Source organism: Taudactylus pleione, unplaced genomic scaffold (assembly GCF_031769625.1).
Source record: "Taudactylus pleione unplaced genomic scaffold, aTauple2 ptg000347l, whole genome shotgun sequence".
NCBI classification, from domain to species: domain Eukaryota; kingdom Metazoa; phylum Chordata; class Amphibia; order Anura; family Myobatrachidae; genus Taudactylus; species Taudactylus pleione.
Genome location: NW_028284748.1, coordinates 2,844,602 through 2,872,409, shown reverse-complemented (window position 1 = coordinate 2,872,409; position 27,808 = coordinate 2,844,602). Strand labels below are relative to the sequence as shown.

The following is a 27,808-nucleotide window of genomic DNA, read 5'->3' as shown; positions in this document are numbered from 1 at the left end:
CTACTGTGGTTATTGTGTAAGACCTAAGTTACGGGGGGCCCTTAAAAATGTTGCTATGGGGCCCAAAAAGTTCTAGTTACGCCCCTGTTTAGGAGCCAAGGTGAAAGGCACGTCATCCAGAGGAGCTGTACTTCTGGGTTCTTGTGTAGCGCTAACGAGACCCTGGCACCGGCTGCAGTGCGGCAGCATGCGGCTTTCACATATGCTGCATACTGTGACTGGGTAAGCACTCCACAACTGCTCTGCCATTTCCCCCTCTGCCAGGTACTTCCCAACAACTGGTAATACTGTACTGCTGAAATAATTTCTCAAGCTGAAAGAGAGCAGTGAGTAAGAAAACAGCAGCAGGTTCTACAGGAATAGCGCTGTCCAGCATATAGTATACAGTACATTTAGTACAGTAGATGCTGCTGAACGAACTGTAGTTGCTATATATTCATAGCTGAAAGTGTCCAGTCATTAGATTGGACTTGTATACCCTGTGGCATATAGCAGTATATGTCCTGGAGAGTCTTAGCTAAATTTTTGTATTATATGGACTTTTTCATCACTCCACAAACTGACCCCATACTAACCAGAGACAGATAGATCAATGTGAATGTATCTCATGGCTAACTTTGTAACATGGTTCATTAATGATATAGATCTGTATATAGTGGAATACAGGACATTATATGCAAGGGTACACAACATTTAACAGTTTATTTTGACACAGGCAGAGTCTTACAGCATTCAGGGCCTGATTCAGATATCGACGGAATTGCAGAGCCGCAAACAAGTGGTTGTGTAATTCCATCCATTTAAAATGCAAATACCGAAGGAGGTGTCACATTACCTCCTTGCTGCATCTGCGTGATCCCATCGCTGCTACCGAGTTCGCAGCCTGTGATCACCACCGTCGCGATTGTTGTCCCCTTGGCCAGGCTGCTGTAGCTGAAGCTTACCGCAGCCTGACTGGATTCTGGTGGCTTGCAGACCCTGGCCTCATCCCTCCTGGAAAATAGGGGCGACATGCCCCCATTTCCAGGAATGCTGCCCAGGAATGCCCCTGCTCCGCTTCACAAACCCACTGTCTGTCAATCAGGCTGCGGCTGGGAGGCTCTGAAAGTGAACTTGCAGATGGAGGGCTGCACATGCGCAGTACACATCCTGCACATGGGCAGTCCTCCCACCATCGGAGACCTTTATAACGTGACTTAGAGCTGAAGTTTGACTGTAGTGCCGCACCGATGACTGCTAGAAATTCGATTTTGTGAGGGCACACAGCAGAGTTTATATCAAAAAGAAGTACCGGACCCTGGTTTGTTGAGTGTGTGTGTGTGTGTATATATATATATATATATATATATATATATATATTATAATGTAGAAGTTCTCTGTACTCGGCACTACATAGTACAATCAGCAGCGTTGCCAGGTGCCAGGTGCCTTTCCCCAATGGTAATGCAAAAACGGAAGGGACAGGACGGCACTCAGGGCTTAAACATCCATAAAATGAAACCAGATACTTCACAGTGAGTTGTCAACGTTTCAGAGCGTTGCTCTTTTATCAAGATACGTCTTGATAAAAGAGCAACGCTCTGATACGTTGACAACTCACTGTGCAGTTGAAGTACAGTATCTGCTTTCTGTTTATGGATGTTTAAGCCCTGAGTGCCGTCCTGTCCCTTCTGTTTATATAAATAGGCAGGGGATGGTCGACACTCACAAGACGCAGCAGTGGCATGTGGCATAGACAAACGCAAGGGGGTTCTGGTTGCCTGGAAACCCCCTCAGCAGCCCGCACCATGACAACAATAACAGTATATAATTCAATTTTACTATACAGTAGTTGTATGTTTTGGTGTAGAGTATGGCGGAACTCACAAGAAATATCATATAAAAAGAACTCCTGACGAAAGTTGAAATACGCTGAAACGTAGAGTTATAAATTATGTCTCCTGACCCGTTTTTTTATATGACATTTCTTGTGAGTGCCGCCATCCTCTGCCTATATACAGTATATATATATATATATATATATATATATATATATATATATAACTCTGCCAGAAATTCGATTTTGTGAGTCATCGGTGTGGCACTACAGTCAAACTCCAGCTCTAAGTTGCGCTATAAGGTCGATGTTTCAATGTTTTATTCACATTTTCATCAGGATATAAAAACAATCAGATCATAGCTTACCTTTATCACCCAGTGAAGGCGCGTACTACCACGGAGCGGGACTGCACACCCGGCCGTCGGCACATGCCAGTTATGTCATCCATCCATCATCAAGATCCGACAGAGGTGACGACAGTCCCCATCACCATAGTAACCATATAACACCAACGTGCTAGCCCTGGGATAAAATATAGACAAGTTACAGTATAGCAAACCAATAAAAACTATCTAGACTAATTATAAACAAGTATCTCTAATTGATATAGCATATTAACACCTAACATATAACGGTACTACAGCACTGTTCCTATATAGTCCAAAGGTACAGAACTATTTGTCAGTCAGAAAACTATGCACAGATTATCTAATGCTCAAAGCATAAAAACATATATATGTTCACATGAGGCATTGTAGGCCTTGGTGCTCATTGAGCCCCTTGGGTGCAAGGGTCCCCAATCGACGTATCCACCTGGCCTCACATTGGATCAATTTTAATGCACAATTTCCTCCCCTCAATGACACTGGGATGTGGTCAATCATATGATAGCAGAATGATGCTAGGATATGTGGTATAGTAGCGAAATGCCTAGCGACTGGTTGATCGCTACTGCCCTGTGCAACCATCCTCTCTTTAAAAGGTCTTTCGGTCTTCCCAATGTAGGATAGACCGCATGGGCATATAATCTGATATACCACATAAGGGGTATTAAAAGTAAGCGTATATCTGATGTTATATATCTTACCAGAGAGAGGATGACAAAAGGCATCTCCAGGTATTAAATAGCGGCAGGTCACACAGGTGCACCTGACACAACCCCTTTTAACACTACCCCTATCTATTCTCCCTTTCTCAATTAGGGTAATGTCAAGTCTTTACCAGAATATCCCTCAAATTCCGTCCACGTGTATAACATGGCATTAACTTAGTATTAGTCAAATTTAGCTCATTGTCAGACTGAATAAGATGCCACAATTGTTTCGATACAGAGTTAGTTTTGGCACTAGCTTGATTGTAATGGTTGACCCAAGGTAAAATAGCCGGAGTCTCCTTAGCAGGTCGTCTCTATTAATTCCCATTACTTTTTGTTGGAATGTGCAAGATCATCTGGGGAATAGCCTCTCTCTATAAATTTAGCTATCATCGAATCCGTTTGGCTCTCTGCTACTTCATTATCCGATGTAATCCGTCCGATACGAAGTAATTGAGAATACGGAAGACCTCGTTTCAAAGTGCGTGGACACCACAATGTAACAAATTGTTTCTGTCTGATTCCTTAGAAAAAAGGCTAGTACTTACTATCCTTTCATTGATAGAAATAGCAACATCAAGGTAATTTATTAAAACATTACTCATACTGTATGTTAATTTCACAGGACTGATACTAGCATTATGCTTATTAATAATAATCAACAAGATCCTCCTTGGGCCCTCTCCGGAAGATCAGGAGATCGTCAATATAATGTGTATAGAATTCCACCCATCTCGCTATATCTATATTGGAGAAAAAAATCTCAACAGAAAACATAAATATATTTGCGTACGATGGGGCCACATTGGACAACATCGCACAGCCCATCAGCTGTAGGAAAAACCGACCATCATACATTACTTTCTCAAAATGATAGGGTCCTAGGTGATGCGCTCTGCAACCAATGACAGGTGAGATGCACTGCAGACCATAGGATCCTGTCCTGTCTCCCCCTCCAATAGCTGGTGGAAATGTCATCCGCTGTGAATGGCAGAGACCAGGGCCGGATTTAGACCTCATGGGGCCCTAGGCAAGATACCAGTTTGGGGCCCTTCTCCCTCATCCATAGCACTATATATTAGTTCCTGATTCATGCCCCTTACATATTCTTTTTTGGTTTTCCTCCTTATATTCAACTTTTTAAAGCTTTTTAATGAAAATATTCTCACTATGTACAAAGGGGAACATGCAGGGACAGTAGTTGCGGTGGAATGGGATTGAAATGGCGGCAGCTGTTTAGCCAAATCCTGACAGAGGATCCCCGACAGGTTCAAGATCCCGACAGAGGCAGGTAAGTACCCTAACCTCCCCTGTCCCCCCCCCCCCAAACCCTAACTCTCCCTTAGTGGTGCCTTACCCTAACCTCCCCCCATAGAGCCTAACCCTAACCTACGCCCCGGGGGTGCCTAACCATAACCCCCCTTACCGCTCCCTAAGCCTAACCCTTCCAGGAGGGTGCCTCGGTATTTCAATGCCTATCATATATCCTTAGACAGCATTCTGCTGTCGGGATTGAGACCGGCGGCCATCACATGACTACATCCCGTTGCATTAACCGATGTCCCTGCGCGTTATATCCCCGGCAACTTGCAGAAGTGAAAGCTCACAGTGTCAGGTTTTGGTGCCAGCTGGGGGATATCCCTCCTGCCCCTGGAGCCTCCATAGGCTTACAGCAGTTTACACCATCTGAAGATTGATAATAATGGGGACTGTGATCTGCAGCGCTAATTAGCACTTTGCCGGAGCTTTCTGTGAAACGTCCTGCGTTGTGCTTTTATTACATAGAAACTATAAATAAAATTTTTCTGCATAATTTTATGTAACAGATTGATACATAGGCCCCTATGTTACAAAGTAAATAATAGTGAAAACAAATCTAATTTTTGTGACTTGTATTTTGTAATTACTATGCCATTCTGACGATAAAATTAAATAATTTGTGATGACCAATAGGAAGACCTCAGATCTCTTTTGTGCTTAAGTTAGGTTTGTTTGCTATACCTTTTATTCAAAATGCCTGCTGGTATAATTTAGCTAGAGTTATCGGATAGACAGACAGTCAGATATGGGAGGGATGCAGTTAAAATGCCGGTCGCTGAAATACTACCGACAGCATCTTGCTGCTGGAAGAAATGCAGACGTCGATATCCTGAAGGAATGCCGAACGTCCAGACACTGGTAAGTACAGCTCTGTCCCCAGGGATGGGAGCAGGGATGGATTGGGAATGTAAAGTGTCCCTGGAAAAAACACTGAGAGCGCACACAAAAAAGTGGGTGGGTGTCAGGACTGCGAAAATTTCAGTACATAAAGATAGACTACTTTTGCCAAAGTTCCATTGTGGTCATTGGAGGAGCTATCCTGATTGCTGGCATGCTTCTCATTCAGGGGATAGAGTGTTAAAGTGATCATCTGTTTCCCAGGTGTCGTCAGGTTGTGGGATTCCTAGATTGCTCATTATTTCAGAGTCAAACCTGATTCAATTTGGGTCACATATTCTGAATCTTCCTATGGATCACAGACCTCTAGTATAAAGCCTGCTACTAACTGTGTCTCAGGGCCTGATTCAGACCCACTTGCAAGCGGCTGTCCGCTCGCAAGTGGGTCGATGTTCTGCACTGAGCATGCGCACGATGGAGGGAGCTCCGTCGTGCGCATGCGCCAGATGCGACGAGCGAAGGACTTTCCTTCGCTCGTTGTGTCTGATCAAAGGGGGCGTGCTGTCGATGTTGATTGACAGCACGCCCCCTTTGATGGGCGTGCCGGGGGCGTGCCTCCCTGACGGGGGCGTTCCCAAGGGAACGCCTCACGTCAGAAGCCGGCCCACTGACATCACTAGTGATGTCAGTGGGAGTGATTTTGGCTCTGATAGAGCCAAAATCACTCCGGGCCTTGCGGTTGAAAACCTCAACCGCAGGCTCTGGCTCGCAGTTTCGATGGTCGCGATGGTCAAGACCATCGCGGCCATCAAACTGCACGCTCGTATAGGCTGTGGGTGGTGACCCACAGCTATACGAGCGTCCAGGAGGACGCTCCATAGTTATGGAGGACGGCCCTCATTCAGAGCGTGCACTCTGCTCACAGCGTACGGCTCTGAATGAGGGCCTCAGTGTCTGTGCAACGTTGCTTTTCTTGGACTCCTGCCAGATCCCTGCTCTGCCTGTGGATTGCTGTGGACTTTGTTATATTCCAGATGAACTTCTGATGCCAGTTATCTTGTGCACTGCAGTGTCCAGCATTCCTATTGTCTAAGTATTGCTTCTTGCTCCATCATTGTGTTTTCATCATTTTGCTGCACTTTACCTGTTGTCTTTTCGTTCCTGTGGATATTGAACTCATCCTTGTTACAGTTGTCAACTGCACCGTTACAGTGTCATCTCCGCATCATGGGGCTCAACCCCGCTCCGTACTCTAGCCACACCACAGGGCTCAACCCTGCTACAATCTTCTCCGCATCACAGGGCTCAACCACGCTCCATACTCTAGCCACACCACAGGGCTCAACCCTGCTGCAATCTTCTCCGCATCCCGGGGCTCAACCCCACTACAATCTTCTCTGCATCACAGGGCTCAACCCTGCTACAATCCTCTCTGCATCACGGGGCTCAACCCCGCTCCGAACTCTAGCCACGATGAGATTCCTGTCCTGGAATCTCATCATCTTACAAGGCTTAACCCTGCTCCGACTTCACTACTCCACAAGGCTCTCACTGCACCGCAGGGCACAGCCCTGTCCCGGAACTATACTATTCTGCAGGGTACGCTCTGCTCCGGATTTCCATTACTACAGGGTTCTACCCTGGCAAAGGTCCTTAATGTCATCCTGAGGTGTCAGCCTCTTTCTGGACTCGGGGTTCCCTACCACGTTAGTTCTTATATACTAAGACTACTTATATATATTAGGGGATTTTCTCCTATACATATTATTGCATATGTGAACCTCTGTGCCGTTTGAGACTTTATTTGGGACCTTGCTGTTTAGAATTCTTATGTGAACAAATTTTGTTTTACTTTTATCCTGTGCTACTGAGTTTCATGGAAAGGTCATTCCTAAGACCACCCCAGTTTATTGTGCCTAGTAGGCCTGCCTCCCTCCAGGAGTCTCAAGTGTCGGCAGCCATGACAGTGGGGCCTTGTTGAAAGGAGTGTGTCATGCCCGCAGGCCCCCCCCATTTTCGTCATGCTGGGTCATGCCCACAGACCCTCTTTGCAGTGAATAGGCACAACAAGCATGTGAATGAGTATTTTCTTACCTATACAATTTCTCTGCAATGGAGAACCTCAGAAGAAATTGATCCTTTCTCTACAGGTAGTGTCTTGAGTTGGTATTCACTGTTCATGCAGAAGATCACATGGTCTGGAAGCCGCCTGTTTGTGTAAGAATAAAGCCAATGTCATGAACATGCAACAGAGGTTCAACCAGATCATACATCAGGCCATTTGTCATTGAATATGTGGTAACACTAGTTTTCGGAGGTTTACCTCAAATGTTAAGTATCCCCTGAATGTATCAAGGAGGGACTGCAGCTGCGATCCCTGCTGTGATCCCTCCAGTCCCGCAGGCAGACGCATCCCCCATAGGTTTCTATGGGGGATATTATGCTGCCAGATGTAATAATATCCAGAATGCAATGTATTCCCGATATTGGCCCCCGCAGCTAACGCCATCTAGAGATGATGTTAGCCGCTGTAGCCTATGGCTACATAACGCATAATCAGCCGGCAGAGGGATCCCTGGGAACCCACCCCCGGCAATGCAGCAGCCCAGGGAGCAAGCCGGAGCCTGTGTCCCTGCATGTGCCGGTTAATAAATCCGGCCGTTATTATTGCATTTTGCAATGCAATCATGGGCAGTACTGACATGCCCTGATCGCATTGCAAAAGCGATCATTAATAAAAGGTAACAGAAATTGTGGGGCAGGATAAAAATGTGAGTTTCCTTTATCAAACAATCCTGACACCAGCATCCCTCACCCTCCCCCTTACCATATAGACACATAAATAATATATATATGTATATCTATATATCTATATATAATTTATTATTATCGTTTATTTATATGGCACCACAAGTGTTCCGCAGCGCCTTACAAAGTACATAAACAAATAGGTTGATTAACAGTGACTTACAGTACAGTATAGTACAATACAATACAATACAATACAGGACATGGATAATATGCTACATTCGCGACCATAACATCCAGATAAGCAACAATGCAAAGCAACCAAGTGTCAGGTGCCCTGGTAGAGAGTAAGAAGTAGATGAAGGTAGAGTAAGGAGAAGCACAAGAGGGTAGAGGGCCCTGCTCATAGGAGCTTACATTCTAAAGGATGTAAATACATTTATTGATATATATATAGGAATTGGAAGGTGCGGCACTCAGCTCCATGAATAAGACAAATACACAAGTATATAAGGATACAGAAGTACAAAAATATCCTACCTTAAATACCAGCATCACCCGAGTGCACACCTTGCGCCGGAGACGGGACCGCACACCCCTCCGGCCACGACTGATGACGTCATCCCGCACAGACTCAGCTGCGCACTGTGCTGACAACAAGTGAGCCATTACCATAGGAACTATACACAACAACAAAACAGGAACATAACATAAGAGAGCAAATCACAGAACATCTAGATGACAACATATTACTTTAAGAATCAAACACAGAGAAACAAATAGACTCATTTAGACCCCTAGGTGCCATCACATCTAGGCGATGGATCCAATGAGTTTCACAGTGTAAAATCAATAGATCACGATTACTACCCCTCATTGGCGAGGGAACGTGATCTATCATCCTATATTTTAAACTAGCCAAATTGTGTTTGGCTTCCACAAAGTGGCGAGCGACAGGTTGGTTGCTGCAGCCACTAAGGAGAGCTGCCCTAATGGAATAATGGTGGGTAGCCATCCATTCTTTAAACTTCCATTGTGTCTTCTCAATATATGAAAATCCACAAGGTCAAATAATCTGGTAAATGATGTAAGTGCTGTTACACGTGAGTTGGAGCCGAATAGAATATTTTTTGCAGAACGTGTCTCCCTTAATCAAATATTGACAGGTGACACAACTACAACGAAAACAGCCCAATTTTTTGTTCACCTGGAAAAATGCAGAGAAACTATCATGTTTCTGTTTACAAGTAATATCGGATTTAACCAGGAGGTCACAAAGATTACTGCCATGTGAAAAACATGGCATCAAGCGAGTAGTTGATAAACCCAATGAAGGATCAGATGAAATAATGGGCCAATGTTGTTTTACCACATTCTTAATAACCGGTGACATCACATTATACTGATTGACCCAAGGAAACATAGTGTCAGAATTATTAGTCACCTTCTTATTAAGCAATGACTCCCTCTCAAGACTCATAACTTTATCTTTGGTCTGAACCAACAAATCCCTGAGATAACCCCTATCAATAAATGTATCGATAAATAGATCAATTTGGCAATTAGCCATATCAAGATCCGAATTGATCCTTCTAATTCTGATCATTTGGGAATATGGCAAACCCTTCTTCAATTAAATGGATGGCAACTCTGACCCAGTAATAAAGTGTTACGGTCAGTATCCTTATAATATACAGATGTCAGTAATCTAGTGCCATCCCTCTTGATCAGAATATCGGGAAAATCAATTTGGGTTTGGCTAAGCCGAACAGTCAGCTTGACCGGGCAGTCACTGGCATTATGTACATCGTTAAAATCAGAAAACATAGTGGCCCTCATTCAGAGCCGTACACTCTGAGCAGAGCGCACGCTCTGAATGAGGGCCGGGGTCCATTTTCATGGAGCGTCCTCCTGGACGCTCGTATAGCTGTGGGTCACCACCCACAGGCTATACGAGCGTGCTTTTTGATGGCCGCGATGGTCGAATCGAAATTGCGAGCCGGAGCCTGCGGTTAAGGTTTTCAACCGCAAGCTCCGGAGTGATTTTGGCTCTATCAGAGCCAAAATCACTCCCACTGACATCACTAGTGATGTCAGTGGGCCGGCTTCTGACGGGAGGCGTTCCCGTGGGAACGCCCCCGTCAGGGAGGCACGCCCCCGGCACGCCCACCAAAGGGGGCGTGCTGTCAATCAACATTGACAGCACGCCCCCTTCGATCGGACACAACGAGCGAAGGACTTTCCTTCGCTCGTCGCGTCTGGCGCATGCGCACGACGGAGCTCCCTCCGTCGTGCGCATGCTCAGTGCATAACATCGACCCACTTGCAAGCGGACAGCCGCTCGCGAGTGGGTCTGAATCAGGCCCAGTGTCTATATATCGTTCCAGACAATAAAAATATTGTCTATATACCTAGAATATATAATGCAATCTTGGATGATATCAAGGGATCGTCAAAAAACAACATTTGTTCCACATTAACATATATGCATTGGCATAGCTAAGGGCCATGGCAGAACCCATGGCACATCAATTGATCTGTCTATAAAATGTACCATCAAAGAAAAAGAAATTCTTAGGGCCTGATTCAGACCCACTCGCGAGCGGCTGTCCGCTCGCAAGTGGGTCGATGTTATGGACTGAGCATGCGCACGACGGAGGGAGCTCCGTCGTGCGCATGCGCCAGACGCGACGAGTGAAGGAAAGTCCTTCGCTCGTTGTGTCCGATCAAAGGGGGCGTGCTGTCAATGTTGATTGACAGCACGCCCCCTTTGGTAGGCGTGTCGGGGGTGTGCCTCCCTGACGGGGGCGTTCCCACGGGAACGCCTCCCGTCAAAAGCCGGCCCACTGACATCACTAGTGATGTCAGTGGGAGTGATTTTGGCTCTGATAGAGCCAAAATCACTCCGGAGCTTGCGGTTGAAAACCTCAACCGCAGGCTCCGGCTCGCAATTTCGATGGTCGCGATGGTCACGACCATCGCGGCCATCAAAATGCACGCTCGTATAGCCTGTGGGTGGTGACCCACAGCTATACGAGCGTCCAGGAGGACGCTCTATTTTCATGGAGCCCGGCCCTCATTCAGAGCGTGCGCTCTGCTCAGAGCGTACGGCTCTGAATGAGGGCCTTAGTTAAAATAAATTGAAGTAGTAGAAGACAATGAATAAATGCAGCATCATATAGACCACTAGCAGTTAGCAATGTCCTAGTAGCTCTCATGCCCGCCCCATGTGGAATTACAGTATATAAACTGGTCACATCCGCACAGAATAACCACGAGTCCACAGGGATATGTACAAGCCTTTGAAACTTATTAAGAAAGGACGTAGTGTCAAGCAGACAATTCTGATGTCCTTGTACTAAAGGCTTTAAATTGTGTCCAAGAAGATAGATATTGGCTGAGCCAATGCACCTCGGGCCGCAATAATGGGGCGACCAGGAGGAGGGTGCACCCCTTTGTGCACCTTAGGCAAGGTATAAAACAAGGGCACTAGGGGAAATTCTGCCAACAAAGCCTTATGTAGATATCTATCAATGATCTGATGGTCAAGCGCTGTATCCAAAATAGATTTCAGTTCATGTTTAAAGATACCCGAAGGATCACCTTGCAACTTCTAATAAACAGACGTGCCATTTAATTGGCGCATAGCTTCACGTCTGTAATCATCTCGATCCTGTAACACAATAGCGCCTCCCTTTTCTGCAGGTCATATGATCAAATCAGAATTATTGGACAGATCTTTAAGCGCTCTCCGTTCTTCTGTATTAAGATTAAGGTGATGAGGCTTTGATGTTTTAACAATATTGGAAATGTCATCTTGTAATAGATGGACAAAAGTTTTGATACTAGCGTTAGTTGATATTGGTTCAAACGTTGAACGCGGTTGAATCTTGCATAACTGTGGTGGGATAGAGCAAGATTTGGACACTGACAAATTTTCAGACTTGCCAAAAAATTCTTTAATTTTCAATTGTCTCTGAAACTGATATTTTTCAATCTGCTACTGAAAGTCATTAAAGGACATACTAGGAATAAATGAAAGTCCTTTCATAAGCAGGCTCCTCTCGCTAAATGATAACCTGTGAGAAGCAGGGGCGTATCTACCCATTGGCCAGGATGGCACTCGCCAGGGGCGCTGACCAAAGGGGGGGCACCGCCCGGCATTGCCACCAGTAGCCAAGGGGTGGACAAGTCCCTCGGCCCCACAAGTGTAGGACAGACCGCAGTGAGAGGGGTCTGCCCTACACAGTTTACAAACAGACAGCCGCCAGCGGCGGCTGTGTGTTTGTAATAGCAGCCAGCTAATGAGAGTCAGACTCATTAGCTGCTGCGTCATCCGCGGAGGGAGCTGGCTGGAGCTCACTCATGAGCTCCGTGTTCCGGCTCCCCCTGCAGCATGTGACGGGAGAGACGTCATACGTCATGACGTCTCTCCCATGCAGGAGAAGAGCGGGCTGGGACTCGGACACTGGCGGTCGCGTCAGGAGCGGGGACCAGGAAAGTGGATTTTTTTTTTTATGCTTTTGTGTGTGTGTGTAATCCTGGCACTACAGGGGGGGGCACTGAAATAGGGCGTGTCCGCTACTGGGGCACTTTATGGGGGAGTGCCCGCTACTGTATTGGGGTGGTCACTACTGGGGGCAATTTATGGGGGTGGCCACTACTGGGGCAATTTATGAGGGTTGGCCACTACTGGGAGCACTGTATAGGGGTAGCCACTACTGGGGGCACTGTATAGGGGACTACTACCGGGGACACTGTTTAGGGGGGCTACTACTGGGGGCAATGTATAGGGGGGACTACTACTGGGGGCACTGTGTAGGGGGGACTACTACTGGGGGCACTGTATAGTGGGAACTACAACTGGGTACTATTACTGTGGGCACTACTACTGGGTACTATTACTGGGGGCACTGTATAGGGGACTACTACTGGGTACTATTACTGGGGGCACTGTATAGGGGACTACTACTGGGGTCTACTACTGTTGGCACTGTATAGGGGGGACTACTACTGGGGGCAATGCAGCATAGGGGGTGATTACTACTGGGGGCACTGTATAAGGGGGGCTACTACTGGGGGCAATGCAGCAGGGGATATTACTACAGGGGGATTACTACTGTGGGCACTGCATAAGGGGATAGGGGGGCGCCAGTACATTATATTGCCATGGGCGCTTGGATCCCTAGATAAACCCCTGGTGAGAAGATAGATTGAAAATTATTTCTTTTTGGAAAGAGGAGGTCTTCTTCCATGTGCACGTCCGCCGGTTTTGGCACCCTCTTCTGTTGAATTTACTGTGTTTACGATGGTTTTTGAACGGGTCGATGATCCTAAAGGGACCCTTTGCTTACTGGTAGAAGGTTCCACATCGCTCAACCTACTGTTGGAATCTTGCGAGGATTCTATATCACCAAATTGCTTAGTGTACCGTCTCCTAAAGAAGGGTCATTTAATTTCCTGTCGTCCACAACCTGATAGCCATTGATAAACACGATGTTGTTCGTAATCTGCTTCAACTTTGACGAGTTTCTCTTTTTTGAACTTTAATAGATCTTTTCTGTATATGGTGATCTGACTATTAGAAATAGAAAATTATTATTAACAGGAAATTGTGCTTACCTTTCATCCTTTAGATGAATTATGTGGCGCTGTACACGGCCTTGGGGGTGGACTATGCACACATGATGAGGTAGCAGAGGTACTGATGGGGAAAGAAGCAGAGGGACAAATGGAGGTGATGGCAGAGGTACAGATGACAAAGGGGGCAGAGGCACAGCAGGGGCACAGATAGAGGTGGACAGATGGAGAATGTGGCAAAGGCATTGATGGGAAAATGGAATGAGGCATAGAAGGGGGAGGGGCAGAGGCACAGCAGATAAAGGGGGCAGAGGCACACTTTGATTGGGGTTTAGAGGCACCCATGGAGAGGGTAGCAGTAAAGGTACACCTGAGGTGCTACTGTCAAGACTAGTCAGGGGAAGCAAGGGGAGGAGGAGAAGGAATGAGATGTAGGGGACCTAGGGGGTTGGAGCAACATCAGGCTTCATGAGAGGGAGAAAGTGTAATTAATCTAGTCCAGACTCTGGACAACCTGACGTGTCCTGCAAGAGTGGGGTAGGGGAGCACACACCCTCAATGCCCTCATCTAAAACCTGGCTGGATTTAATGAGCAAAACTGACAAAGGGGCTGCTGGTGCTGATGATCCCAGCCCCAAACTGCTTCTGACTCACAGGCAGAGACGTGTCTGTGAGTGAGAAGCAGGATTCAGCTGCGATCTTAAGCACCAGCAGCCCCTATGTCAGATCTGTGCACTGGTACATGCTGTACCTTCCTTTACTGCTCCCTCCCACCCTCAGCTCCCATCTGGCACTCATCAGTCAGCCCGGGGGCCTCTCTCATCCCAGCCAGCTGACTGACTGAGACTTTATACTCACTGTCTGCTGGTCCCCTTAGCTCCACCCACCTCGACGATCAGCCCGGCCCCTCAGCCCCGCCGGCTGACTGAGTTGTCAGCCTGGTCTCAATACTTTAGCCGGCCGCCTGTCATTTAACGCAGTCCAGGCCGGCAGCATAATGGCAATGCATGCAACAACAAAAAAAGAAATCAGCAGCTGACAGGCGGCCCCACAAGCTCATCGGCCCATCGGGAATTTTCCCACTGACTTCAACGACCTATCCGCCCCTGAATGGGGGGATTAGGTTTAGTAACCCCCGGGGGGAGGTTAAGGTTTGGCACCCCCCGGGGGGATTACGGTTAGGCTATGGGGAGGGGGGGTTAGCATTAGGCACCCCCAGAGGGAGGTTTGTGTAGCAGATTACTATATAGGAAAAACAGTGTATTGACTGGGAACTCGCACAGTGCTCCTCTGGGATTTCTTGGGATGAAGGAGCCCATCCACGGGCTCCTTGGGTCCTGCCGGGCCCTAGGCAAGCGCCTAGATTGCCTAATGGGAAATCCGGCCCTGCCGGAGATCCAGCTCACGTGGAGGAGCAACCACTGTAAAGCAGCAGCCAAAGACTGTGGACTCGAGAAAGAGAGGAAACAAAGAGCAAGCCCCCCAATTCCAACTGCATGCTCCCAGCATCTTCCTATGGGCTATTTCACACCTGCCAGTTTTGACCAAAGACGGACGTTTTTTTTCTGACAATCAGCGCCATTGTTTTTTTTAATGTAGTAGGCATGCGCAGTAGCAGCAGGTGGAGTTGTGGGCGGGTACATGTTAAAAAAAAGCCGGTGTGTGTTGAAGTAAACATTGGAATTGTGCTTCACTGACTTGCAGTGACGGCACGGACACTGCACGACAGCAGTCCCTGTCAGTAGATATTCCCGGCTGTTACACAGTGACCGTGCCATCTCTAAGAACCCATCTGTTTTCATGCATTATTAAAAATACTACACGGCGAAACAAATAACACCTGTTTTTTTGCTGGTCGGCGAAAACTGGCAGGTGTGAAATAGCTCTTTGTCTCCCTGGGTCTGGATCAGTGGCTGCTTCTATGTGTAGTGGGCTGCTGCTGCCCTCTGTGTAGATGTGTCTGTATGGCCAGACATGGATGACTACAGCTGGCCAGCCCAGGTCTCCCAGCACACACAATAAAAGGGGTCTTGGGATCCTCCAGCAGAGCACAGATCATGAGATGTAACTGAGCGCAGTCACGCTCCCAATATTCTGTGGCCACACAACCTCCAGGGGGGCCCGGGAAGTTGCTGTACCGGCGCCCAAGATTTCTCTTGGCAGCCCTGCCCATCCCATGTAGCTCTGCCCACCATGATGACATAAAGTCACCAGAGGACAGAGCACTGCAGGAGAACTGCCTTTGATCATCAGATCACCTGCTGTAAGTTCTAATTGTACGGCCAGTGCGGTGAGCTGAAACAAATGCACCCAATATAGCTACACCCCTGATTCCCCACTTCACATCTAGACATTGCCCCATTCTCATCTGCACAATCACATGAGTGAGTGATTTCTACTGCTATGCTGTATACATTCAGATCTGCTTTTGAACATGGTATGCGTTGATAAGGAGACTGAATTCAACGAGGGGTCCTACTCCAACCCTACTGTACTACACTTAAAAAATATTATTGTGTGTTGAATGCACTGAAGGAGATGTGAGTGAGAAGGCTTTAATTTCTTGAGAAAAGTTAAATTCTATGCTACACTTTTTGGAGAGGTGTCATACTGCAGTCCCAATTGATATTAAAGAGGACTGCGATCTGCAGTGGTAGAGTTACCCTTTTTCAGAAGATTTCTGTGAAATCTGCATTAGGCTGTTAGTACATAGCGGTGATGCAAAAAACTATTCAGAAACTGTAGTTTCTGCATAATCTTATGAAAAAACACCTTAATAATTAGGCCCCATAGTACTTTAACTTTATCTGTGTATAATAATGTTAACGCCACTAAGGGGCACCAAAATCTATATTCACTTACCAAAGAAAATTAGGTCGGCCCTGCCCAGACTTCTGGCATTTCATATAAACAGTCTCAGTAGCCTGAGCACCTCAATGAACCCAAGTGACAATCGTTTTTATTATGACTCAATAAGTTAAAGGCTTTATTGGAAAAGTTATAGTAATTCAGGACTTCTGTTGAATACAATGACAATGGAAATAGATGTTACAAAATTAATTACAGACAAATAGAACATTAGAGGATTTGGCTTATTTTCACATACAGGCATGTAACAAATATATTACAAACATATTACATTGTTTTATGGTATGTTCTCTGATTTTTATCTTATAGGTGAGATCAGAGTTGCCTTTGTCTTGTACAATAACCTGGGTCGCTACTTGTCCACGGAGAATGCCAGCATAAAACTAGGAATGGAGGCGCTGACAACAAATCATACAGTTGTTGTAAATTCACCTGTTATCACTGCAGCAGTCTATAAAGAATCAAGTAGCAAGGTGTATTTAACTGAACCAGTGATGTTCACTGTTAAACATATTGAGGTGAGTTGCACTTTTACATTGTATAAGAGAAAAAAGTTCATGTAATTTTATTTGATGTATCTTTGATAATGTCTGCATTCCTAACATTGCTAAAAAAGAAAAGAAAAAATAAGCTTCTCTTTAATTACAATATAAAAACATGCTTAAGTTGCTGCATTCTCCTTCCACCCCATCCCCTATTCATTAATATTGACATATTGTTGTTTTTTTTATAAAGAGAAGTTTATATGCGTATGTTTGTGATTGAGGTGGGATGAAGGAGAGGATGATTTCAGGGACGTTACTTTTTCAAACTCTAAAAATGAAAGAGATTGGTTAATTTTATCCTCGCAAAGACAATAGAACAATGCAGTCCTGCAGTTAATAAATAACTGAATACAAGAACATTTACTGAGAGTTCTACTTACAAAAGTATTAGATATTTATGTACTAAAAGGCAACTTTTGGACCTGGATATTGGAGGCCTGCCACCTCACCTCCCCCTCTATGGCAGTAACCATGGTGAGGAGGGGCAACATGGGCAGTGACCTTGGGGTCCCCTCACACATAGGGGACCCCACACAGGGTCAGTATGACCCTACAATAGCCGAGACCAGGTGCACGCGTTCCTGGACGGCTCTGTGTTCTGCATGCACAGCAGATGAGTGGACTCACTTGGGAGATGCTTTCGCTGTATGCACTGTGACACAGAAAAGTCCAAAGGTGTCAAGCGGAGCCTGACATGCCATAGGGGTCAACTGGTAATACTGTGTAGCAAATGGGGGCTTATTTGGGGGGGGCACTGCAGGGTATACAGATGATAGGGCACTGTGGGGTGTCAATTTTATTGGGTTGGGTCCCCACAACTTAGTTGTCCCGGGTCCCAAACAAACCTTAATTCGGCCCTGACACTAAACACATTTTATTAGAGGAGGGTTCCTGTGTGCAGTCTACAAGTAACCCCCTCGCATATGCCCAATATGACCCTGTGCCACAGCATATTTCTAGGGAAATTTTCCATTTTCTTGGGGATTTCTCTATTGGGTTGACACCATTTTCCCAGAGATTTCTTCAGCACCAGCCGCAAGGGCTTTGCATTGTGTGCACCCAGGATCATGTGCATCAAACACTCTGCACCACTTATAAATATGCCAATGCACTACCGGATTAAGTAGACTGCAAAAGTGGGGAACTGTGAAAATCCCCCTGTGTAGTTTTTAACTTTCTGTAGTAAGATGAGCAAACAGAACACAAACTTTCTCCAATGTGTAGGAAAAAAAGTGTATAGAATGCTTTGCCATGAAGCAAGAAGAGTTGTGCAAGGCCTGATTTAAACTTTCAACTATTAGGTGCAAAATGTTACTGATGATTGTAACACCTGTGTGTATGTATATACAGTCAGGTCCATAAATATTGGGACATTGACAGAATTTTCATATTTTGTCCTCTATTCACCACCACAATGGCTTTGAAATGAAACAAAAAGATGTGATTTAACTGCAGACTTTCAGATTTAATTTGAGTGTAATTACATCCAAATCAGGTGAACGGTGTAGGAATTACAACGGTTTCTATATGTGCCTCCCACTTTTTAAGGGGCCAAAAGTAATGGGACAAGCTAAACAATCCTAAATCTAACTTTCACTTTTTAATACTTTGTTGCAAATCCTTTGCAGGCAATTACAGCCTGAAGTCTGGAACGCGTAGACATAACCAGACGCTGGGTTTCATCACTGGTGATGCTCTGCCAGGCCTCTACTGCAAATGTCTTCAGTTCCTGCTTGTTCTTGGGGCATTTTCCCTTCAGTTTTGTCTTCATCAAGTGAAATGCATGCTCAATCTGATTCAGGTCAGGGGATTGACTTGGCAATTGCATAACTTTCCACTTTTTAGCCTTAAAAAACTCTTTGGTTGCTTTTGCAGTATGCTTCGGGTCATTGTCCATCTGCACTGTGAAGCGCTGTCCAATGAGTTCTGAAGCATTTGACTGAATATGAGCATATAATATTGCCCGAAACACTTCAGAATTCATTCTGCTGCTTTTGTCAGCAGTCACATCATCAATAAATACAAGGGAACCAGTTTCATTGGCAGCCATACATGCCCACACCATGACACTACCACCACCATGCTTCACTGATGAGGTGGTATGTTTTGGATCATGAGCAGTTCCTTTCCTTCTCTTCTCTTCCCATCACTCTGGTACAAGTTGATCTTTGTCTCACCTGTCAATAGGATGTTGTTCCAGAACTGTAATGGCTTTATTAGATGTTGTTTGGCAAACTCTAATCTGGTCTTCCTGTTTTTGTGGCTCACCAATGGTTTGCATCTTGTGGTGAACCCTCTATATTCACTCTTGTGAAGTCTTCTCTTGATTGTTGACTTTGACACATATACATCTACCTCCTGGAGAGTGTTCTTGATTTAGCCAACTGTTGTGAAGGGGTTTTTCTTCACCAGGGAAATAATTTTTCTGTCATCCACCACAGTTGTTTTCCATGGTCTTCCGGGTCTTTTGGTGTTGCTGAGCTCTCCGGTGCGTTCTTTCTTTTTAAGAATGTTCCAAACAGTTGATTTGGCCACACCTAATCTTTTTGCTATCTCTCTGATGGGTTTGTTTTGATTTTTCAGCCTAATGATGGCTTGCTTCACTGATAGTGACAGCTCTTTGGATCTCATATTGAGAGTCGACAGCAACTGATTCCAAATGCAAATGTCACACCTAGAATCAACTCCAGACCTTTTACCTGCTTAATTGATAATGAAATAACGAGGGAATAGCCCACACCTGTCCATGAAATAGCTTTTGAGTTGATAGTCCCATTACTTTTAGCCCCTTAAAAAGTGGGAGGCACATATAGAAACCGTTGTAATTCCTACACCGTTCACCTAATTTGGATGTAATTACCCTCAAATTAAATCTAAAAGTCTGCAGTTAAAGAACATCTTGTTTGTTTCATTTCAAAACCATTGTGGTGGTGAATAGAGGCCAAAATCAGAAAATTCTGTCAATGTCCCAATATTTATGGACCTGACTGTATATATATATATATATATATAATATATAAATACAAACTCCAGCTAGGCGGCTCTCTGATCAAGAAAAACGGCTTGACACAGGGATACCACCAATATTTCGGCTCTATTTATTGCTCCATCATCAAGGTCAAAAGAAATATATATATATATATATATATATATGTATATGTGTATATATATATATATACTGTATATATGCAAAGATAGTTGAGGGAGGCACTATGTAGTATTAAAACATTTAGTAATAGTTCGTAACGGTATTAAAACATCAGCATGTCTAGATTGCCTGTCGGGCCATGGGTGTCTGAACCTCGCTCCGTCTCGTAGAGAGTGGTGTTAGGCTCCCTTCGTCTTCCCGGCAAGTTGTTGGTCCCGCTTCCTGATTTCTCCTTAATGTGATAATGTCACCGGACCACGTGCCCAAGCGCGTTTTATCAGAACGACTTTTGTCAGTAGTTGTGGTTAGTTAGATCACTTGGCGCCATTTTATAGGAGTCCTATTCCATTGTCTAGCCTATCAATAGTGTTCTTCTAATGCCGGTCTCATGTGATGCGCTTCCACCTCTCACCATGATATTATGTAAATCTAGCAATCCATTCTACATAGCATACATAGGGGGCCTATTCATCAACACTAAAATTACGTTTTTAACGCCATTTTCCTTAATTAACATTATTTTAGTATTCATGAACACACATAGCATAGAAGATATCACTGATATCTCCTGGTTAAGTACCCCTGCGTTAATTTCCACACTCCCCATACATTCTTATGGGGATATGGAAATTATGCTATTCATTAAATTCCAAAAATTATGTATTTTCGGAATTTGATTGAGTTACTATCCGCCACTGTGAGGTGGCGAATAGCAGGTAACACTTACCAGTGTCAGCGTGGTCAGGTCCCCTGGCGTCTCCCTCCAGCGCTCTGGTCCGTCCTCTGGCTCCGGAGGCTGGTCTGACAAGTGTTCTCCCAGCAGAACACAATAAAGTTTAGAAAAAAAAAACACTTTTTTTTTTTTCTAAACTACTGTGATCAGCTGGGAGAACACGTGTCAGACCAGCCACCGAAGCTGGAGGTGCTGCAGCTAACAGGTAAGTGCGGGGATGGGGGGTTGGGGGGGGATAGAAAATGACGGCAGCTGTAGGTAGTGCTGCGCATGCGCTGGTTTTACGAATGTAACAGCGCATGCGCAGCACGGATTCCAACTGCGGTAAGTTAGTGTAGATAGGGATAACTGTCTATTTCCTGAAAAGCTGTCATCGCAAAAATGACAGCTTTCGGAATAGATAGTTATGGAGAGGAGGAATGATGAATTCCTTCGGTAATTAGTTAGAACATGGTTTTATTTGGACACAAAATTGCTGAGTGCACACGTCGGTGCTATAGTGCCGCCCGTACCTTAGAACAAACTGTGTGGGCTGGTTACCACATGATGTGTAAAAATATATATACTCCACCGGATTTATTCAGGCGCTGTCCTGGAAGACCGCCGGACTCACACACCCCGCTGCTGGACACTGCTAGGCAGGCCGCTGCCAGTCGGACTACGTTCGGCTTGGATGCGCCTGAGGATAGCCGGGGATTACTACAATGGACGTCACAGGAGCCCCGCTCTAACGCATTTCGTCATGGACTTCATCAGAGGGCTGGGCTCTGTGACGTGGAAAGCTCATCATAAAGGCTTCAAAGGCCAATCAATATGGGGGTGTGTGCGCTCAAACCTGGACCTTGCCAATCACTTTTTACTTAAAAACACTAAGTTAAAAATTCTAGAAATACATGCATTCTTAAATCATTTATGCGACAAGTAAATTATACTTGTCCCTTAATAAAAACAAGTTACTTTTGGATATCATCATTTGGAACGAGCTACATGATATCAGCAAGCTCCGATTCCTAATCCAATATACTATGGCGCTGCAGAATTCACTATATACAGCACTATTCATGTACTTATTATGCATGCAATTTAAATCATTATATTCATATATGTAAAAAACTTATTCAAAATCAATACATTGTAACAGTCCAATATCCTAATGTTGGATTATATATATCTAGTAAAATTCAGTATGATTAAAAATCAATGTGATTAAAACCTCATTACTCCTGTCATGATTTCTACATATGGAAACTTCATAGACTTAACGGCTGTAGCTTCATTACTCCTGTCAAGATTTTAAAGGAAGGGACCTTCGAATAGGCAGGTGATATCTAACAGTCTCTTATAAAGGGGGTAATTTCTAACCCCTCATGTAGACCGTTCGGTGTTAGAGTGTCTAAGGCCAAAATCCAATGGGTTTCCCTTTTCATTAGATAGCTATTTGGATCACCATTATAATCCTTGCTGTTTATAATTTGAATTTCAACAGTTCAGGATTACTTTTGTGGCACTCCTGAAAATGTCTCGGAACACTATGATTTGTTACTTTATTTTTTATATATTACGGGTATGTTCAAGAATTCATATTTTTAAAACTCTTTTAGTTTTACCGATGTATCTGAGACCACAAGGGCAAGTGATCATATATATACCGTATATACTCGAGTATAAGCCGAGTTTTTCAGCACAAAAAATGTGCTGAAAAAGTACCCCCTCGGCTTATACTCGAGTCAAGTGTAGCGCTGACCGGACGGAGTTCGGTCAGCGCTACACACTGCCAAACACACAGCCGCCGGAGCCGGCAGTTGCGTGTTTGGTGTAATCAGCAGCCGCTGAGAGTGTCAGACTCTCAGCGGCTGCTGCTGCTCCCACTGCGGGAGCCATCTTCCGGCTCCCGCAGTGGGTGATGGGAGACACGTCGTCATGACGACGTCTCTCCCATGCAAAGCGGCCGGAGGAGCGGACAGCGGTGGGACCAGGAGCGGGAGTTTCAGGTAAGTGTTTTTTTTTTTTTATTCTTGTCACGTCTCTCTCTACTGGGGGGGGAACTACAGGGGGCACTACCAGGGGGCGATTACTACAGGGAGCACTACCAGGGGGCACTAAAAGGGGGGATTACCACTGGGGGAACTACCAGGGGGGGATTACTACAGGGGGCACTACCAGGGGGGGATTACTAAGGGGGGGGATTACTACAGGGGGCACTAAAAGGGGGGATTACCACTGGGGGAACTACCAGGGGGGGATTACTACAGGGGGCACTACCAGGGGGGATTACCACTGGGGGCACTACCAGTGGGGGATTACTACAGGGGGCACTAAAATGGGGGATTACCACTGGGGGTACTACTAGGGGGGGATTACTACTGGTGGCACTGAAAGGGGGGATTACCACTGGGGGCACTACCAGGAGGGATTACTACTGGGGGCACAACCAGGGGAAATTACTACTGGGGGCACTACCAGCTGCTGCTATTTCCCACACTAGGCTTATACTCGAGTCAATAAGTTTTCCCAGTTTTTTGTGGTAAAAGTAGGTACCTCGGCTTATATTCGGGTCGGCTTATACTCGAGTATATACGGTAACATACATGGAATTACAATTGATAAAGCTTTTAATAGGGTGCATATGAATCGAATCTTTACCACAAAAAGTGCTTGTACCCTGTTCTGCTAACTTGCAGACCTTACAGTTGCCACATGTGAAAAAACCTTTAATATCTCCAAGAAAGTTCTTACTAGATCCATCTGGTTTAATGAGTGGATATAATTTTGGTGTTTGGGTTTGGTGTTATTTTTATGAATCTAAGGGATTTGGTAGAACGTCGCAATTCTTGGAGTTTCATTCAACAGGTAATTGTATTCTTGCAGGGTAATACATTTATCGTTTAAACCATTCTTCAATAGAGTTTTCAGCTCATCTAGATACATACTTGTTGGTTCTCCTTCCAATGGCGTATTTTAAAAGTAGATCCAATACTTGCTAAACATTTACCAAATGGTCCTAGTATGGTTTATAAAAGAGCCAAGAACATAAAATCATATGTATCTAAAAGTAAATTATATCCGCTCATTAAACCAGATGGATTTAGTAAGAACTTTCTTGGAGATATTAAAGGTTTTTTCACATGTGGCAACTGTAAGGCCTGCAAGTTAGCAGAACGGGGAACAAGCACTTTTTGTGGTAAAGATTCGATTCATATGCACCCTATAAAAAGCTTTATCAATTGTAATTCCATATATGTTGTATATATGATCACTTGCCCTTGTGATCTCAGATACATTGGTAAAACTAAAAGAGTTTTAAAAATACGAATTCTTGGACATACCTGTAATATAAAAAATAAGGTAACAAATCATAGTCTTCCGAGACATTTTCAGGAGTGCCACAAAAGTAATCCTGAACTGTTGAAATTCAAGGGCATTGAAAGAATAAACAGCAAGGATTATAATGGTGATCCAAATAGCTATCTAATGAAAAGGGAAACCCATTGGATTTTGGCCTTAGACACTCTAACACCGAACGGTCTAAATGAGGGGATAGAAATTACCCCCTTTATAAGAGACTGTTAGATATCACCTGCCTATTCGAAGGTCCCTTCCTTTAAAATCTTGACATGGGTAATGAAGCTACAGCTGTTAAATCTATGAAGTTTCCATATGTAGAAATCATGACAGGAGTAATGAGGTTTTAATCACATTGATTTTTAATCATACTGAATTTTACTAGATATATATAATCCAACATTAGGATATTGGACTGTTACAATGTATTGATTTTGAATAAGTTTTTCACATATATGAAATATGAATATAATGATTTAAATTGTATGCATAATAAGTACATGAATAGTGCTGTATATAGTGAATTCTGCAGCGCCATAGTATATTGGATTAGGAATCGGAGCTTGCTGATATCATGTAGCTCGTTCCAAATGATGATATCCAAAAGTAACTTGTTTTTATTAAGGGACAAGTATAATTTACTTGTCGCATAAATGATTTAAGAATGCATGTATTTCTAGAATTTTTTACTTAGTATTTTTAAATAAAAAGCGATTGGCAAGGTCCAGGTTTGAGCGCACACACCCCCATATTGATTGGCCATTGAAGCCTTTATGATGAGCTTTCCACGTCACAGAGCCCAGCCCTCTGACGAAGTCCATGACGAAACGCGTTAAGGCGGGGCTCCTGTGATGTGCATTGTAGTAATCCCCGGTTATCTCCAGGCGCATCCAAGCCGAACATAGTCCGACTGGCAGCGGCCTGCCTAGCAGTGTACAGCAGTGGTGTGTGTGAGCCCGGCGGTCTTCCAGGACAGCGCCTTAATAAATCCGGTGGAGTATATATATTTTTACACATCACGTGGTAACCAGCCCACACAGTTTGTTCTAAGGTACGGGCGGCACTATAGCGCCGACGTATGTACTCAGCAATTTTGTGTCCAAATAAAACCATGTTTATCTGCACTATGGAGCGCTCTCCTTTCTTCTTATACTAACAGGTCTATGGACCTGGTATCCAGTAATTTCTTTGTGGTGAGCTACGGTCTTTGAATATCCAGGACCTGGTGTAATTTTAAATTAACAAGTACTTTATAACCAATTTTGGTTTTTGTTCCTCTTTGCTGGGCTCAAGTGAGCTTATTGATCATTGTACAGTGCAGTTTTTGAATATGTGCAATCGCAGAAATCTTTTTTTTATATATATATATATATATATATAGATATATATATATATATATATATATACACACACACAAACACATATATATATTAGGGATGTGCAGGCTCGGATTTACTCTGATCTCAAAACGGCATTTTATTGGCTATCGCCTATCATGTGTTTTGGATAGCCAATATAATAAATCCGAATTTGCGGTAAAGTGACGATAAGAACCGAGTAAATCCGAGTAAATCCGAGCCTGCACATCCCTCATATATATATATATATATATATATATATAAATAAATGCAATATGTTTCGCACTCCCCTATAATGAAGCAAATAGACCTGCGTGCCCTTGGAATATTAGGTACATGTAGTCCATGAAATGCCTAGCAAGGCAAAACACCACACGGCACTGCAGTATTATCAAATTCAAGAAAGTGTTTACTTCAATGTTTCAAGCCCCGTCTTCAGGAAAACATAGATAAAGAACAGAAATCAGCAGTTTACCTTATATCCCCACCATCAGTATAATCGTGACTGTGAGAGCAGAACCGGGTGCACGAGACCAGGGGTGGAGGGGGGGTGGAGCGATATGATGACACGTCAACCTCAACCCCCGGCCAATGCCATGGTAATGTCACGCCCGGCTCTGAAAGGCAGCCTGGATCGCGCTCCTTACCTCTCCGGACGCTCTGGCGTGGGTCGTCCGGCGGCGGTGCGGGTCCCTGAAGAACGGCGCTGGCTGCTGTAGGATGCCGGAGGTGGAATCCATCCTTCTGGAGGCAGGAGAGAGGGGGTGAGTTTTCTCTGAGCGTGGCCATCTTGGAGCCTGGTTCTGTGTGCTAGCAGCCAATCCTGCACTACCGGTGAGTACTAAAGGGCTGTCTAGAAACCCTTTGGTTGCCAGTGCAATGTTTTCACAGCGTATGCTGTGAGCTAGTTACCTGTGCTCCTTTACCTTACGTGCCGCAGTTCCAGAGTATCCTTGCCCGTCACCACTCTGCCTGGTACCGGTCAGCTTCTAATCACAGTCCATCTCCTGATTCGCACCTCCTGCTCGACCCGTCAGATCCAGATTGCGTTCAGTGAGCGTCTCCACAAGCTGTATCTCGCCTTACGTGTCATCCCGCCTTCACGTCTCCTTCATGAGTCACACCCCACTGAGACCGGCTGCGTTCCAGTACCAGTCAGCGTCCCCTCAACCACATTCTGACTCCACCCTGGGTTCAAGCCCACGTCCAGCCGTGACAGGTAACCTAAGTCGCTTCCACGGCTACTAACTGCCTAAAAAATGTATGTAGAAAAGAAAGAAGACGAATGCCTATAATAATAAAAAGCACCATTGTTAACATATAAAGATAATACAATAGAGAGCACATCGCACATGCAGTGTGAAAATGGCAACAGTCGGTACATACTGGTACCCTACGTGTTTAAACAAAATGCATCAGGAAACTTACCAAAAAATGGACAACTACTACATTTAATTGAGAATATAACAAGAATCAGGTTTGGAGAGTTAGTAACCCATCAAAAGATATTACATTAACGTATTCCATGAAATACGTTCATTTAACCATCAAGGTGCTACAATGTTAAGTCTAAATATCCAAGAGGCTTCCAGTCTGATGAGAGTCTTTATGCGGTCACCACCTCTGATATGTGCCAGAATATGGTCGATAATTTTATACCTGAGGGAGGCTAGCTGGTGTTTACTCTCCTGAAAGTGTGCTGCCACAAGTTGGTCCATAGATTTTCCACTAAGTGACGGTTTTATAGCTGATCTATTAAGGGCCATCCACTCCTTAAACTTACATGATGTCATACCTACATAGTATAGGCCACATGTTGTAGATTTTGCCCGTGTGTGGATGCTGAAAGGTTGTTCTCATTTGTAAATAGCGATAGGTGACACATACTGGGCACCTATAGCATGCAGGTTTCTTACTGGTACCAAAGGAATCGTTAAGAAAATAATTTGTGATGTCAGTTCTCACTAGGAAGTCCCTAAGGTTCCTACCTCTTCTATAGCAAGCTATCGTTCTGGACTTAAGGAAAGTTGGCAGATCTTTGTTGTTTGCTACAGTGGGCCACAATGCCTTTGATGCTTGAGGGATGACTAAACTGTTTGTATCATATGTAGTAATCCAGGGAAATACATTGTTTTCAATTGTCTCACGGGTTTTAAGTAGACTCGATCTATCCATCGTGAGTACTTTATTTTTGGTAGTAATAAGCTCCTTCTTAGTATATCCCCTTCTCGAAATTTTTGTACATTTTTATCAAATTCTTCTGGTAAGTGCTCCGGGTTTACTCGTAATTCGGGCATTTCTTAGCATTTGTGAGAAGGGTAACCCATGTTTCAGAGGAGGTGGATGATGACTGGTGGACTGTAACAAAGTGGTTTGATCGATTGGTTTACAGAACACAGATGTGGATAATATCTAAT

General features: G+C 44.6%; 1 protein-coding gene across 7 annotated transcripts in view; it reads left to right on the top strand.

The window, feature by feature from the left end:
- The window catches only part of ADGRL3 (adhesion G protein-coupled receptor L3), a 558,102-nt gene that overhangs the window by 257,836 nt on the left and 272,458 nt on the right, over positions 1-27,808 (top strand). For all 7 annotated transcript variants that reach the window (XM_088444095.1, XM_088444094.1, XM_088444093.1 and 4 more), the window contains one exon: positions 16,575-16,783. In XM_088444095.1, the coding sequence (XP_088300221.1) occupies positions 16,575-16,783 (209 nt within the window). The remainder of the gene's footprint in view (positions 1-16,574; positions 16,784-27,808) is intronic.